Source organism: Puma concolor, chromosome A1, assembly GCF_028749965.1.
Source record: "Puma concolor isolate L17-30 chromosome A1, mPumCon1.1.hap2, whole genome shotgun sequence".
Lineage (NCBI taxonomy): Eukaryota > Metazoa > Chordata > Mammalia > Carnivora > Felidae > Puma > Puma concolor.
In genome coordinates this window covers 222,875,041-222,892,404 of record NC_141667.1, presented here as the reverse complement: position 1 = coordinate 222,892,404, position 17,364 = coordinate 222,875,041, and the positions used below count along the sequence as shown (strand labels likewise).

The 17,364-nt window shown below is 42.3% G+C and overlaps 1 protein-coding gene across 6 annotated transcripts in view; it reads left to right on the top strand.

Annotated features, from left to right (window-relative positions):
* Positions 1 to 17,364, top strand: part of NEK5 (NIMA related kinase 5) — a 62,036-nt gene that overhangs the window by 957 nt on the left and 43,715 nt on the right. For 3 of the 6 annotated variants that reach the window (XM_086712797.1, XM_086712813.1, XM_086712786.1), the window contains exons 2-5: positions 844 to 1,003; positions 1,106 to 1,244; positions 9,326 to 9,422; positions 16,231 to 16,328. In XM_086712797.1, coding sequence (XP_086568923.1) covers positions 1,128 to 1,244; positions 9,326 to 9,422; positions 16,231 to 16,328 — 312 coding nt within the window. In that variant the 5' untranslated portion in view covers positions 844 to 1,003; positions 1,106 to 1,127. Of the gene's footprint in view, positions 1 to 843; positions 1,004 to 1,105; positions 1,245 to 9,325; positions 9,423 to 16,038; positions 16,205 to 16,230; positions 16,329 to 17,364 lie in introns of those variants that run through there. The other 3 variants (XM_086712809.1, XM_025924045.2, XM_086712818.1) reach the window with 2 other exon arrangements.

Below are 17,364 nucleotides of genomic sequence, written 5' to 3'. Positions count from 1 at the left end.
GGTTCCCAGCCCCATGCCACCCACGCAGTTGTCCCCCTTCCTACCCTGACACAAATTATCGAAAACATAACCTGCCTGCTCACGCAAGTTTTAAAAGTGGGCATGATGCCCTAATTGCAGTATAAAGAGCAAACGCAAGGGAACCGTTTACAACAAAGTCTGCATTTCAGTCTGCAAATGCTTGGTTAGTCCACACTTGAAGACGTCGTGAAGTAGCCAAGTGCCCGCACCTGGGCAGGGAGGCACCTGACGGTGACTGCCGCCCGCTATTAGGTTTCGGCCACCAGGAGGAGCGCGGCCAGCGGGGGCGTGATTTTCCCCACCGGGGCACGGTTCTTGGTAATTTTCTAAACAAAAAGTGCAGTCAAGCCTTGATTTACACGCAGTTGCATTCCTCGAAAATTCAGTGTTCGTTAAAACTGCAAAAAAAAAAAAAAAATCTATATTTACATGTAAAATGGAATTTGGTTCTAGCCGCAGGTAATTATAAACGGATTTTTCCACGCACCTGAATGTGTGTGGGGATTTGCTAAGGTTGTAAGGCCGCAGGATAATCCTTTATCTTCAGGACTGTTCCTCGCATCGCAGGACATTAGTATCTGAGGCCCAAGCCACTTCTAAATGCCAGAGTGCTTCTCCAACTCTGCCAAGAACAGGAAAACATCCACAAATTCCCAAGATGTCCCCTAGGGGGCAGCACGTCCCCGGTGAGAAGGGCCGAACTGTAAAACTGCGCGAGCCTTAAAGACATTCCTGCTTTATAGAGATGCCAAGACCCGAGGTGGTGTATCTTTGATTCTCAGAACAATCTTGCACATATGGGAATTGTTATTTACATTTTAGGAATTGGGAAAGTGAAGTTTTCAGAGATTAAGTGACTTCCCGAAGATCACAACACTACACTGTATCAAAGCTGAGTCTGACCTGAGATTCTACCAAAAAGCAGTTTCACTTTGGTTGTCTCCTGTGGCCACAAGGAAAGTTATTTGACTGTCTCGGTGAGGTTGGTAGGAAAATTTTAGCAAAATAAGTTCTTTTACGTTGAGTGATCAATTTTGTGACTTTATGAACAGTGTGTGATAAAATTTCATCGCTCTGATTTCAGGAGCCACCGTGCATTCGAGACAATGGATAAATATGATGTGATTAAGGCCATTGGGGAAGGTGCCTTCGGGAAAGCATTCTTGGCTAAAAGGACGTCGGATAGCAAGCACTGTGTTATAAAGGAGATCGATTTTGCAAAGGTAAATTGAAGAAGTTCACATTCCTGTTCATTTTCAGTATTACATTCAACTGGCTTTTAATTAGGTATGAAAAGGAAACACATTTTTTTTTTTGCTTGTTTGTTTTCATAGTATGAATTTTAAGCCTCAGTTAACTGGTTTACTCAAACTCCTAAGTCCGTGGTTCAAACAGCAACCAATGATTTTATTAGAAAAAGGAAAGGAGAGGAGAGGAGTGGGGAGGGGAGGGAAAAAGAAGAAAAGAAAAATAAGATTATAGCATCTGGCTCCTGTGGCACTTGAGGGTGGCCTGCAAGGTCTGTGAGATTTCTTCTGCTCTATTGCTTGACTTTTCTGTTTGGCCACAGGGTGGTCCTCTTCCTCTGGCTGTATCTCCATCATCGGGTCCCCTCCACAAAGACTCTTTCCCTAAACGTGCCAACTGAGGTAGCAACACACCCTCTATCACTCCTTATTACACTGCCCCATTTTCTGAATGGCATTTGTAATCAGGAATTACTTTGCTCACTTATTTCTTCATGCGTTTATTGTCTGTCTCCTTCAGCATGTAGGACAGTGCCTGGCACATGATAGGCACTCAAAAACATTTATTGAATGCATTGAATGAATGGAGGAAAACAATGTACTTTTGTTAGCTTAACGATTTTGGACACTAATGAAATATATTTCATTGAAAAGGAATCATTTTTGTGGAATTCCTCTCAGCATTTGTGTCACCCTCTCTAGTGATGTGTGCATTTCAAAGGTTGGGACAACAATGCCCATCACATGCTAGAATTAATTTTTTTTTTTTTAATTTTTTTTTTTTAACGTTTTTATTTATTTTTGAGACAGGGAGAGACAGAGCATGAACGGGGGAGGGTCAGAGAGAGAGGGAGACACAGAATCGGAAACAGGCTCCAGGCTCTGAGCCATCAGCCCAGAGCCTGACGCGGGGCTCGAACTCACGGACCGCGAGATCGTGACCTGGCTGAAGTCGGACGCTTAACCGACTGAGCCACCCAGGCGCCCCTAGAATTAATTTTAAGGCAAGTGTTGTTGGTTGTCTTCTGGAGGATTTATGATTGAGGGTAGCAGAAGACCTTCCATACAAAATGTCTGCAAAATGGGGCTTCTGGCTGGCTCAGTTGCTCAGTCGGTAAAGCATGTGACTATTATAAGTTCGAGCCCCACGTTGGGTGTCGAGATTACTTAAAAATAAAATCTTAAAAAAAAAACAAAAGCAAAATCCCCAGATGTGTGCAAAATGGACTTCATAAGTTGCACAGTGTGAGCGTACTTAATTCCACTGAATTTCTCATTTAAAATGGTGTATATTTATGTTCTATATACTTTACCACAGTTCTTAAAAGTTGCAAAGAAAAAAGGACTTCCCAAACTTACGTGAAAGCTCTGATGTAAGTTTGCTGTATAAAACTCAGGGGCGCCTGAGTGGCTCAGTCAGTTAAGCATCTGACTTCGGCTCAGGTCATGATCTCACAGTTAGTGGGTTCGAGCCCTGAGTGGGGCTCTGCGTTTACAGTGTGGAGCCTGCTTGGGATTCTCTCCCCCTCTCTCTGCCTCTCCTTGACTCATGCTTTCTCTCTCTCTCTCTCTCTCAAAATAAATAAACAAACGAAAGAAAGAAAGCTCTGGTGTAGATGGTTAGCCTCAGGGAGAATGCTTTATTTACCAATATAAGTCCCTTTTCATGGCTCCGGTGGCATACTTCCACAAGTGTCCTATTATTCTAGAGGCCTGTCAGAGTTTCCTTCTGCAACATTGTTCTGCTAACACTCTCTCGTTTATCTGACTGCTCTTTCTCAGGCCTCCCTGTTTTCTCATCCTCTATCTGTCCCAACCATCTGTCCTTTGCTGACACTCTTCTCTTTCCCTGGGCCATCGCCTCACTGCAGACCTCACCAGGTCGCAGGCCACACTTACAACTCTCTCTCCAATGCTGATACCTTCCATAACCCTGGTTCTGCATTTCATCTGCTCTGTGCCACACTGTGCTCATGACATTAGTGTCCTTGTGATACCGAGGCTCAAGACTGGAGTCATCTCTGAGTTTTTCTCTCTCCACATCCAATTACTTGCTAAATGCCGTTGGCTCTTTCTCTCCCTCGAGTTTGTCTTACTCCTTTCACCAATTCCCTGGGTTACCCAGTAGCTTTGTCACGGCTCCAGCAACATTTTGATAATGCTCCAGTCATGTCCCCAGACCTTCCCGTAGACAGAAGTCATAAAGGAAAAGATGGCTAGATGCATTGTCATCTTTGACTGCATAAAAACATCAAACTTCTGTATGACAAAACCCACCACGAATAAATTCAAAGTTGACAGAATGCCAAAAATATTTGCCAAGTATTGACCTAACGGTGCTAGCCTTTTGTAAATGAATAAAAAGAAAAAAAACCCATAACTGAAGAAGTAATCATACTTACTCCTTAGTAAACTAAGAAACAGAAGTCAAACAATTTCACTCTTTGCATATACATTTGGGAAGGACTAGAAGGAATTTGAAAGTGGAGGAAGTGGGCACTGTCTCCCTCTACTGGGAGGAAGGTAAATTGGTATCACAATGAAGAGAACTCTGTGTATCAAAGCCTTGGAAGGATCCATGCTGTGTTTGTATTATAGGTCCGCAATATGTTGTGATGATGAAAACAAAATCAGGCCACCAGCACTTGTGTGTATGTGTGTGTGTGTGCATATGTACTGTTAATGTTACACACACACACTAACTGATTATTGCTGAGTGATGGGATTTCACCCCCACCATTCCTTTCTGCAGTGTCAGAATTTAAAAAATTTTTTTAACGTTTATTTGTTTTTGAGAGGGGAGGGGCATGCGTGGGGGAGGGGCAGAGAGAGAGAGGGAGACACAGAATCCGAAGCAGGCTCCAGGCTCTGAGCTGTCAGCATAGAGCCCAACACAGGGCTCGAACTTGGTTGGGAACAGGGAGATCATGACCTAGGCTGAAGTCAGATGCTCAACCGACTGAGCCACCCAGGTGCCCCATGAATTGTATTATTTGTATAAGCAGGAAAGCTGTCTTCATTTTGAATTTTTTTAATGTTATTTATTTTTGAGAGGGAGAGAGAGAGACAGAGTATGAGCAGAAGAGAGGCAGAGAAGAAGACGAAGACACAGAATCTGAATCAGGCTTCAGGCTCTGAGCTCTCAGCATAGAACCCGGCATGGGGCTCAAACTCACAGGCCATGAGATCATGACCTAAGCCAAAGTCGGTTGCTTAACCTACTGAGCCACCTGGGCATCCCTTCAAAAAGGAAAGGAAAAAAGTATACATCCTAGGATCTAGTACATCGGCTTCTGGGGGTTTATTCAAAGGGAAATCTTCAGAGATGTACAGTTAGAAAGCAACTTAAATGTCCAACAGCTGGGGATTGGTTACATAATTTAGGAAAAACAAAGCAGTTCTTAGAAATCATGTTGTAGGTGAAATATTGACATGAGAAATGTCATGGCTTCTGCTTATTGGGAAAACAGTATGTGCACAATAAGGCAATCTTTGTAAAAATACATATTACCTCTCTCTCTGTCTCAGTATTTATACACACACACATATATTCACATACGTAAAAGGAAGATGTCCTGGATTGCTATCATGTAGGTGGAATGTGGGATTATACTGTACTTTTATATTCTTTCACTCTTCAGATGAGTTTTGACACTCTCGCTGATTTGTTCCCACATTCCATGTCCAGCATCCCTCCCCCGCATGCAAACCCTTTGCACCCTAGCCTCGGTGCTCACCCATGGGGCTCTTCCTTTCAAGAAAGTCTTTGCCCATCTCCAAACATCAAGATCCCACTTGTTTAGGGCTGAGCTCCAGGAAACCTTCCAGGACCTTCCGACTCAAAATAATCTCTCTCTGTAAACTCCATAGCTTTTTATCCATCATGTTGTTATGTGCTGATTGCCTTCTACTCTGATGTGCTTTGGCTGGTTTGTGTGTGCGTCTATGCCTTCTCCCCCTTATTAGACTATGTTTTCTGTGCAGGCAGAATCCAGGCTTTATTCATCTTGGTATTCCACACAGCACTGGTAGGTGTTCAGTACATTGTTATTGCATAAATGATTCAATTGATAGATACTTTCAGGCCTTCTAATTCTACTGTTAAGCTGGTACATACTTAGGGATTATAACACCATTTTAATTCTAAGTAAAGAAGAAACTATTTGGGAGGTGAACCCTCTTTAACAATGTATATTAATGCAGTTCGTAGCATCTCTCCCATTCTTTAGTATACATAATAAAAAATTGACCATATTTTTCTAATACAGACTGATTTTCTTTCATCCTTTTTCTCATGAACCACCCCGGTATCCATGCCATCACTAGGGAGAATGTTATGTTAGGCCTCGTCCTTCTTGCTTTTTCGTATGTCTTTCTGTTATTAAATTTGCCTAGCAATGCCTGTGTCCCAGTATTAACATGTATTACTTCTTTCTCCCTTTTCTACCCTAATGTAGTTTTTCATCACTTCTCAGCTAAAGAAATCTATGTTTCTTTTCACATCTCCAATGCCTCTCCACACAGTAAACTCTAAACGCCAGAACGTGAATTGCTCATTTTCTTATAGGTACCAAAAATCTAATATTTTTTCTCTTATCATCCTACTATTACCAAGCATATTATTTTGATTTTTTTTTTTTTTTTAAAGTAAGCTCTATGCCCAAGGTGGGGCTTGAACTCCTGAGATCAACCCTGAGGTCAAGAGTCGCATGCTTTCTTAACTGAGCCGGCCAGCCGCATTATTCTTTTGATTCTTGCTTCCAAATATGTGTTGTATATTTTCTTGATTATAAAATAAAAATGTTCATTGTAGAAATTTTTGAAAAGAACCGAAGGGGAAATTAAGACCACTTAGAGGAAAATAAAAATCTTTTATAACCTTTCTCTTAATCACTATTAACATTATGGTGAATTTCTCTCCAGGCTATTTTAATTTTTTTTTTAGAGATTATTTATCTCTAAAATGATAAAATGTGAGCTGGGGGAGACAGAAGGAAAGAGAGAATCCCAAGCAGCCTCTGAGCTGTCAGCACACAGCCTGATGCAGGGCTCAAACTCACAAACCCAGAGACCATGTCCTGAGCTGAAATCAAAAGTTGGACGCCTAACCAACTGAGCCACCCAGGCACCCCATCTCTGGGCTATTTTTTTTTTTTATTTTTAAAAATGTTTTTATTTAATTTTGAGAGACAGAGACAGAGCACAAGTAGGGGGATGGGGTACAGAGAGAGAGGGAGACACACAGTGCAAAGAAAGCTCCAGGTTCCAAGCTGTCAGCACAGAACCTGATGTGGGGCTCAAACCCACAAACCGTGAGCTCATGACCTGCGCCAAAATCAAGAGTCACGCGCTTATCTGACTGAGCCACCCAGGCTCCCCTAATATGAGTCATTTTTATTAAACAGACTATGTATGTGTGTTTACCTATATGTGCATTAAATAAAAAGGTTTAGCCTGGGTGGCTCAGTCAGTTAAGTGTCTGGCTCTTGGTTTCTGCTCAGGTCATGATCTCACAGTTCATGAGTTCAAGTCCTGCATCAGGCTCTGCACTGATGTTATGGAGCCTGCCTGGGATTCTCTCTCTCTCTCTCTCTCTCTCTCTCTCTCTCTCTCTCTCTCCCTCTCCTGTGTACTCTGTCAAAATAAATAAATAAATTAAAAAAAATAAAATTAAAAGATTTATAGAAAGGTTTAGCAATTAGCAGCAATTACTCCTACAGCATAAGAATTCGTGGAATAAGTGGGGTTGTGGACAAGGGGAAGTTTCATTTCCATTGTGCTCACTTCTGTCTGGCTTCAGGTATTTTTTAAAATCACAAGTGTGTATTATGATAGTAATTAAAACACTAATAATAAGAGTGCCTGCTCAGTCAGTTGAGAGTTGGGCTCTTGGTTTCGGCTCAGGTGATGATCTTGCGGTTTTGTGGGTTCAAGCCCCTCATCGGGGCTGCCTGGGATTCTCTCTCTCTCTATCTTGCTCTCTCTGCCCCTCCCCCACTCGCACTGTCTCTGTCTCTCTCAAAATAAACAAAATCAACTTAAAAACTAAAATTAAAGAAATAAAAAACTAATAGTAAAACATGGTGATGAAGGTTGTCATAGGAGAATGCTGAAGCACGTTTCTGATTATTTTCTTTGGATAAATTTCTGGAAGAATTACTAAGTCAGAACCTGGAGCATTTTTAAAGTCTCTTAGTACATCTTATAACACCTCCTTCCCAGAAAAATTTTACCAGTTCATATACTTAACACCAGAAGTCTACGAGTGCCGTTTTGCTGCTGTTTGGATAATCCCGTGTACTAAAATTCTTTTTGTCTTTGACCATGTTTTTGATGAGACATGCATGGTATCAAGTTTTGTTTTCATCCTTGCTCTTTTGATTATGGAGTGAGGTTGAATCTTTTCTTTTCTCTTTATCAGTCATTTTTGTTTAGTTTTTGTGAGTTTCCCATTCGTGTATTTTGCCCTATTTCTATTGGCAGATTTGCCTTTCTTTTCTTGTTAATTTGCCGGGACTCCTTTATATATTGTAAATACAGAACTATTTGTCACATACATTGCCAATATTTTTACCTAACCATCAAAATGCAGTGACCTACCTGCATTTGCCTTTTGATTTTGTGTATAATGTTCTTTTGAAAAATAGCAGTTAAAGTAGTTGAGTAGCCAAGTCTATCAACCTGGTAAGAATACTTCAGTTTCTTTTTTTTTTTTATGTTTATTTATTTGGGTGGGGGGAGAGAGAGAGAGAGAGAGAGAGCGGGAAAGGGGCAGAGAGAGAGGGTGAGAGAGAATCCCAAGCAGGCTTCACGCTGTCAGTGCAGAGCCCAACACGGGGCTCAAACCCACGAACCACGGGATTACCTGTGCTGAAGTCGGATGCTTAACCAACTGAGCCACCCAGGTGCCCCAGTTCCTTTTGTTTTTGAAGCTCATTTGCACCAGCTGTGCAGTTTAATTGGGGTGGAAGGAACTGAAGCTGAGAAGATTCAAAGGCCTTGCTGAAGGGCACACAGGTAGGAGGCAGTCAGGCTGGGATCGAGAACGTTAATTTTTACAAAATCCTTAAATCTCAATGAGGATGAGAAATTTGGGAACTCCCACATCAAGTGTGGGCCAGTGTCGAAGAACATTACAGAGGGAGCAGTGGAGAGGAACCGGGGACCTGCAGAGGCCAGAAGCCAGGGTGGAAATGACAGGGTGGAAATGATGGCAAAATGTTGAGAAGGAGGAAGTGGAGGTGAAAGCGAAGGGTGGCCGCTGCCGCTGACACCAACACCATCGAAAAATACTGGTCAGTAGATGATATATTGAATAGTAAGAAAGTACATCAAATCAGAAATGAAGTCACAAGAGACAGTTTTTATTTGCAAGTGAAAAATGTTGTCATCTTAACATAGAATTTTACTGGTCTGATTGATGTGATATATGACCTTCTTCTTAAGATTTCATTTGATTCTTCTCAGTAGTGATTGCTGCTGGAACATTGCATTTTTATAAAGGATGTCATTGCTGCTGAAAGATAAATATTCCAATAAGTTTCCTCTAGATGCCTGAATAATTAACACAATGCCACCAATGCAACTGAACCTTTTTTTTTTTAATGTTTATTTATTTTTGAGATAGAAAGAGACAGAGCACAAGCAGGGGAGAGGCAGAGAGAGAGGGAGACACAGAACCTGAATCAGGCTCCAGGCTCTGAGCGGTCAGCACTGAGCCCGACGTGGGGCTCAAACCCATGAACCGTGAGGTCATGACCTGAGCTGAAGTAGGACTCTCAACCGACTGAGCCTCTCAGGCGCCCCACAACTGAACCTTTAAGACAGCACACCTTCACCAGAAATATTTATTTTCTTGTTTACAATTGTCATAAACTATTGGTTAGATACAGATCTGCTCTAATTCTCGGGATGTCATTTCCTGCCACTGTAGATCAGTTTCAGAAGTGGAATTAGGAGCCAGTGAAATTCTGAAGAATTTCAGATGACAGTGAGCAGAAAGCATGTTCTCGAAAGCACATTATCTCTACAGACTATTCTCTCTTAATATACTTTAGATGCCCACCCAAGAAAAAGAAGCATCAACGAAAGAAGTCGTTCTCCTGGCAAAGATGAAGCATCCCAACATCGTAACCTTCTTCAGTTCGTTTCAAGGTTTGACTTTCTAATGTGCTTCCAGGGTTTTAATAAAGTGTAGTCACGTAGACATCTATAAGGGATACGTTCCTGGGAACCGTGCATAAATTAGGTTTCGTAAACAGATTCGTTTTCCCGTTTACTTAAATGGTCATTTGAGACATTGACTTTACTTCTTCTCTAGTGAGTTTTCGTAGACGACTTTTCCAAGTTTGCTCAAGTTTTCCTACCTGTCCTTGATTCTTACCATCTCAAATAGTTAATGATTGGTATGCTAATAACTCCTAGATTGTGGCCTCCAGTAATACACATGTATGTCTCACAATGCACGTTGGCTGTGAGTGGGCAGGGTCTTAAGTCTGGGGCCCAGGTGATGGAGCCGCCCAAGTACGGAGCACGCTGTTCTCCTGAGCCAGAGAAAAGAGCGAGACACAGGGTCCACCACGCCATCACCGTCGGAGCCCTGCCAGGATGTGGCCTGTTTCTCACGATCGTTCTGAGCTCACGGTCTTGTTGGCACAGCAGTCCCGATAACATGGTGACGAGGAATGGATATCCTGCCTCTGAGAGTCCTTGCATGCGCTGGGGCAACAGGTGGGCTGTCCAGTCCTCTTACAGAGAGGCGGCGAACAGCCACGCACCGTGGCCAAGCAAACAGCCAAAGCAGAGGGGGAGAAGCTTTAAGGAAGCAATTCCCTTCCTGTGGATGCCTGAATACAACATCTCTTCTGCCTTCATCCACCACTTGGCTCCAGAGGCAAAAATACAAAACACAACACGAAAGGAGCGTTGGTCAAAGACCATTCGCTCACTTAACAAAGTTTTATTGAGTGCCCTCGATGCCGGGTGTTGTTCTGAGAGCCAGGAATATAACAGTGAACAAAACAGGCATAAGGTCCTGTCCTCATGGGGCCTCCATTCTAGGGGGAAGAGACAGACAATAAACACATATCCTGTATGTCAGGTGTGTGTAAGGCTGCACACGGTTCACCGTGGAGCATCCCTGTGCCAGCCCCCAGCACTGGGGTGGGTGCTTCAGTTCACACGTGCTGAGTAGTTAATGGAGCAGGAATGTTACCTACATGCCTTCAAGCACCCTCAGGGGGTGTAAACATCAGTAAATAAATATACATAGTCCCTACTGTTTGAGCTTTTACACTGCGTAGGGCACTGTGTTTCTTACAATTTTAAAAATATTTATTATTTTTAAAGGGGGGGGGAGGGCAGAGAGAGAGGGAGACACAGAATCTGAAGCAGGCTCCAGGCTCTGAGCTTGTCAGCACAGAGCCTGACGCGGGGCCCGAACCTACAAACCGTGAGATCATGACCTGAGCGGAAGTCGGACGCTCAACTGACTGAGCCACCCAGGTGCCCCATGTTTCTTACAAATTAAAACCTCTGCATTCAGTGTGGCCCTCTTCAACTCTTGGGTATGAACAGGGTTCTTCTGAGCTCTACTTGGGACTTGAGCAGTACATCTGAGCAGGGAGTTGGGTTATTTTGAACAACTTCTAAGGGGCAGCCACTGAATAAGTACCCTACATTTCTATTCATCGATTCCTAACAAGCCAGAAGACAATCTTTTCCTCATTCCTCGGGTTATTGCTGTTACTCCCTCTGTCTGGCTAACGCTCATGCTCAGGCCTTCTCCGAGATCACAGTTCCTGTCAGAGCCCCCTTCCTGACCTTGCACCGCACCTCTGCACTTGTGTGTGTGTGTCTGTGTGTGTGTGTGTGTGTGTGTGTGTGTGTGTGTGTGTTTACAGGTATGAATTGGTGTAAGATAGTCCCTGTAAGACAGTAGATCTATTGAATACTTTTCTCAGCACTGGATCCTCAGCATCTAACACATAGTAGGTGCTTAATTTACAATTGCTGAATGAGTACATGGACTGGACCACTTTCACAGAGTGGAATATGTCTTTATGCAAGGTAGATATTTGAGGACCGTTGACATAGATACTGTTTTAAAATCAGAGGTCATTTGGACAGCAGAAATGACCTCTACTGAGTCTGTTTATATTGTAAGCTTAAACTTTCTTATGGCAGCTTTATTTTTTGTTTTTGAAGTGTGTGTTTAGGAAAACTAGAGCAATGAGGACAATGGGTTTGCCTGCAGGTTGTTGGGACTTGAAACATGGAGCTTATCTGAAAGCCACAGAACCCTTTGTAGCCCGGGACAGCTCAGAGTCAAGATAAAGCCTTTGTTTACCCTCAACAGCTTGTCTCTGAACAGAACCATGGCTCTAGTTCAGTAAATGTTTATCTATAAAAAGTATGAAGTTTTTGTAAGTTTGAAACAACATATGACTAATAAGGCGATGTAGTGAGATTTTTCCTGATGCTAAGTTAATTCCATTTAAATTCTTTCAGTAAATATTTATAGAGTGCCTGTTATATGCTAGGCATGTTCTAAGTTTTAGGGATCATCAGTGAACAAAATTGGCCAGTGTCCCCCACACTATTGTTTACACACTGTTGCTGTGTAACAGAACAAGTGACCACAAATTCAGTGGCTTGAACCAACACCCATTTATCTTTTCCTAACCTCTCTAGATCACAGGTCTGGGTTTGGTTCTCTGGATTCTCCGCTCAGGGTCTCTCTCTCCACTGGGTCTGCTGTCTCATCGGAGGCTCAGCATTCTCTTCCATGCTTATTCACGGTGCTGGCAGAATTCATCTACTTCACTGGGGTGGGTATGGGCTTCCAGAGGCCAGCCGCCCTTTTGTAGGCTTTCTCTCCCTTGGAATCTCTCACTTCCTCTGTCTCTGACCTCTAGACTTAGATTTGGATGGATGCTGTGTTTAGGTCAAGCCCACCGGTAAAATCTCCTTTTCTATTAACTCAAAGTCAACTGACTTCAGTTATATCAGTGGGATCCCCTTTGCTGTATGACATGACATAACCATGGGAGTGACAGCCCATCATATTTACAGGTTGTACCCTCACTCTGGGGGAGGGAGTCCACAAGGTGTGTGCACTGGGGCCATCTTAGAATTCTGCCTGCTATCGACTGTGGAATTTTATAGGCCCAGGGGAAAGGGTGGGGAGGGTTGGACAATAAATGTTAACTTAATTAATAAGCACATTGTGTCGTATACTAGAAGGTGATAAGTGCTGTGGCAAAATAAAATAGGGTGAGGCAGGAGTGAGGAAACAAGTTAGAATAGGGCAGTCATTTGAGCAAAGACTTGAAGAGCCATGCTAAACTCTGGGGAAGAGTTTCCTAGGACAGGGCAACAGCCACTGCAAAGGCAGGAGGCAAGAGCAGGCCTGATGGGTTAAAGGATTGGCCAGGAGGCTTTGGGGAAGAGGCAATCTGCTATGGGCCCTGAGCATCTCACACGCGCTTGCTGGGTGTGCCAGGAACGCAGAGCCCTGACTGCTGTCTACCCAGCTACATATTGTGTTTGTAGTGAGCGACACTGACGGATGAGACATTTCCCTCAAGGCCGAGCTGGCTTGTTCCCTGCTCACTAGAATGCAGCAGATTCCTCAAGGTCAGTGTTCCTTTCCTGTAACGTGGCCCACTGCAGTGCATATGCTTGTCTAGGCTCACATGTTGTACCTCCGTGGAGTTTGGGGGACACAGAGAACGAGCACTCACGTGAAGCTCTGACTCCTGCTTTTGCCAAGAGTAATAAAGTCCTTTGCCTCTGGCCCAGGAGTCGCATGTCCCGGCATCCGTGAAATAGTCACAGGCTTGTAAATAGTACAGAATCTCATACCTGGCACGGAGCCCACTGGGAAGTCAGTGTGAGTAGGGTACAACGAGCAAGGGAGAATAGCAGGAGGTATTTTTATTCTTTAGGCCGAGTCTGTGTCCCCCCTTGATGTGGGGTGCTAAAATGCTTTTATTTATGGAATGATGGTGGTAATGGATGATATTTCATCAAATCTAGAGGCCATTAGTCACAAGATACACCATTCTGTGCTAATTACAAGGAACAATACTGTCAATTAGACTATAACACAGTGCTTTTTTATCACAATTTTGTATTTAATGTGTACTAAAAGAGCCTTTTTAGACTTATTTACTTTCTGTTACTCTTGTGCATACATAAAAAGGCAACTATAAGCAAATTAAATTGGTTAAGGTGTAAAAGTTATGCAGGCGGCATAATAACACCAAGACTGCTGGGCCCCCAGCAACCGATTAGAAGATGCCGATGTCTGTAAGATGCAATCCTAACTTTTTAAAAGTAGAGTTTAGAATGAATTAATTACAGCAGTTGTTTTTTAAGTGTTGGAATTTGGCAACAGAAAAGTTGCTTAATGTCAGTCCCTACTATTAGTGTCCCTAAATAGTTTTGAAAGGTCAATGACCCATGAGCTCTATAGTTCCAGAAGTTGCTGCCCTACAATGTGTCTTGTACTTCCTTTTTAGAGGAACCTTTTCCTCTTCTCTGCATTTTCAAATATTCTTTAAGACTAAATACAGTCTTAATGTTTGCAGAAAGGGACCTCTGTCACCTCTGCTCTGAGCACCTCCAAACGCTTGCTCACGTGGCATATAATCTGCTGTATTATTGTGCCAGTGTATTGCATTCTTTATTTCCATCAATGGGATTGGAGGCCGTGAGAACAAAATCCTTTCTCATACCTCTTCCCCCTCCTACCGTGCTTATTCTTCTTAAACAGATGGAAAATTTGAGAACATAAATGATATTTCCAGACAGTTCTAACCCCATTTAAATATGAAATTAACAGTAGCTAGTGGGGGAGGCAATGGATATTTAGAGCCAAATGATGCTCATTGACCCAAATAGTTTTTTTTAAGATGGCTCAGCCATGATTACTTCTGAACCAGCCAATTAATTTCTTTCACGGAAAGCCAGTGTAAGGCTGAGTGAATTGTAGGTTGGTGGAAAGTGAGTAAAATGGAACCCTTTGTCCTTAGCTTTCCTGACTTTGACTGTTCCGTGGTTTTGAGATTGTCATCCCTTCATCACTATGGCAGCCCTTTCAATGACTCAGCTATGAGAAACAGTAGCTCTCCTAAAAGTAATATGTTCCTGAAAATAACTGATCCCTAGATTATTAGGGTATGTCAGGAAATACCTTCTTAAGACCCTCGTAGACTCCCCAAGTCTGTCCTCGACTGGCTCTTGTCCCCTTTGCCCTCCAGGGCACAGACTTCCACTTAGCTCTTCTCACGTGTACTCACTGATTTGCCAACTCTACGGTCCACGCCTTGTGCAGGAAGGATGGCTTATTTACCTTTCATTCTCAGCACCGCATTCCTTGGCATGTCCTCGGTAAAAGTCTGTGGATGAATGAATGGATCTGTCCCATTTGAGGAGGGAGGTGGACATTGAAGTGTTATGTGAAAGGAGCACTGAGTTTGTGAATTAGGTGCAACCACAACCGAGGGCAGATGCTGTCAGGATGCTCGCGGCCACTTTAAAGTTGGTTTAAGCTACTTGCAAGAGAGAGGTAGCAAATGATAGCTATTTGGCAAGAGATTCTGGCATTTAGTGGATGTTCAGTCACTACAGGGCAAAACACTAGGGAGATTCACCCCTGATTTTGTGCCATGTTTTTGTGTTCCTTACATGTTTTATGAAACCACTTAACCAAACTTGATTAAGTCCCTTCCATGTGCCTTCTACTGTGCTAGGTGCAGGGAATACAGAAGAGCAAAGTGTGGGCTCTGTCTGCGGGGAACCCACAAAATAGCAGGAGACGTGAATAACTGAGTAGGAGCCGTTTCCTAACAGGAGCCCCACTGGCAGCTGGCTGGTTAAGGGGAAAGGCTGGTTAAGCAGGAAATCATATAAACGTGTTTAATTTTCATCTATAAATGCACAAGCACTTGCCAAACTTTTGACATAAGACCGAGGCCTCATCTTTGATTATGCGTTCATTGCATAGAGTTCTGAATATTCTTACATAGGCGACTCTCCTCCATTTCTTTTTAGAGCTTTTTAAAGCTTTCTTTTTAAAGCTCCAATCTTTTTAAAGCTTTCTTGGTTATTTTCCACTTGTCTTATCCAACGTTTAGGTCTATGGCATTTTTTTTTTTAAAGCTACTCGCTTTAATTGAGTTCTCCACAGTATTCAACATAGGTTTTGTAGAAATAATCACATCTCTCTTTTTCCATTCGTATTTCATCAGTTCATGCAATAATTGTAATAACAAGTATAATTGGCCTAAGCAGATTTGGGAATGCACACGATGATCTTGGTGAGAATTAGTGGGAACAGAGGTAGCTGAGCAGGCTAGAGAGGCCAGTAGCCACGAGTGGAAACCCTGAGTGGGCAGCAGGAGTGGAGAATGCCCATTACTCTAGAAAGTAGGTCAGGCAGAGGTCAATTGAGAAAAGTGTGTATTGTTCTCAACAACATAGCAGAGTAAGTGCCATATAAATAAAAGGTTATACTCAAGTTCAAAGGTCTATTAATTCTTCCTGGGGTTTTGGTTAAGATTCCCAGCTCCTATTTTACAGCAGATTTCTCACATCTTGCAGGAATGTGTTAATAACAATTGTTAACATTTATTGTTAACATTTATGGAACTCTCTTTATATGCGGGCATTGTTCTAAGCATCTGACATGGATTAACTTGTTTAACCTTTATGACAGTCCTGAGAGGAGTTTCTATATTATTATCTCCACCTTACAGATGAGATAATGACGCACAGAGAAATTTAAATAACTTGCCCGCAGTCACAGAGCTAAGAAATGTTAAGTGGTGAAGTGGGATGAGAACCCGTCCATCATGATTCTACAGCCAGAGTTTTTAACAATTGTATACTGCATTTTTCTGTTATATTCTCCATCTTCGGGAACATGAAAGGTAATGAATGATGCCTTTTCTTACAGAGAACAATAGGCTGTTTATTGTGATGGAGTATTGTGACGGAGGGGATCTCATGAAAAGGATCCATAGACAACGGGGAGTGTTATTTAGCGAAGATCAGGTAAAAACACCTCCATTTTGCCTTTTAATTTGTATGAGGGGCAATTAGATTTATAGTGCTGTAAGTAATAGACCATATTTATATACAGCATGATTGCTGGTAGAGAAAACTTAAATCATAAAACTGTGTATCAATATTCTTGATAGATTTAGTCCAGAGCATGTTTGCAATTGAACTGAAATTGAATCTCTTTTTGAGAGTGAACTTTGAGAAACGATAGTGTATTTTTGGACAATCTCATGTAGGATGCCCTTGAGATAAATCTTCCTGGCTAAAAAAACGTGAATGTGGATGTTCCTCAGCCATTTCAAATGTGACATATTTATAGCTTTACTCTTCTTCCTTTTACCATTTAGTATGCTGTTTTAAAATAGCTATCCCACTTTGCTAGGGAGCATGGAAGGCCTTCGTGGCAATTGGCTATTTAGTTTCATTGATTATGAAGAAAGAGGAGAGAAAAGGTGAAGAATAATGGCCTCAATTCCCATTCCCTCTTGGCACAAACACATTTTTCTTCCATACTCGGAGCTTCCTGTGGAACCCTCCTGGGAGCTGTACTCATGAAGGAGACAGCAAGTATGTGTGTATAGAAGGGACTCTGAATCGGGCCTGTGTGATGGATAAGGCAGGCCACTGCCTGGAGCCGTGCACAGGAATGGCCTGCCATCTTTCTTTCGGCCATTTGTTTCTTTGTTCTGTTTTACCATGTAAGAGCCTCATGCCTATATCATTTTCTACGGCACACAATAGAATAGTTTGAATAGACAGATGATTCAGGAATCAGGATCTCTAAAGTTTGCAAATTTAATCACACATTCTTCCTATGTTCATTTACATTTTATATTAAATTCCATATTTGTAGAAACCCTCCTTTCTTCCTATCCAGGTATTATTTTGCTTCATTTAATAAAAATACTTTTCTCTACAAAATTTTGAGTTACATTTCCCTCTGTTGGAAAAGAATGAAAATTATAACAATCTTAGCATCTGGAGTATAGCTTTTTTCCTTTTGTTTTTCTTTTTCTGTGTAACCTGG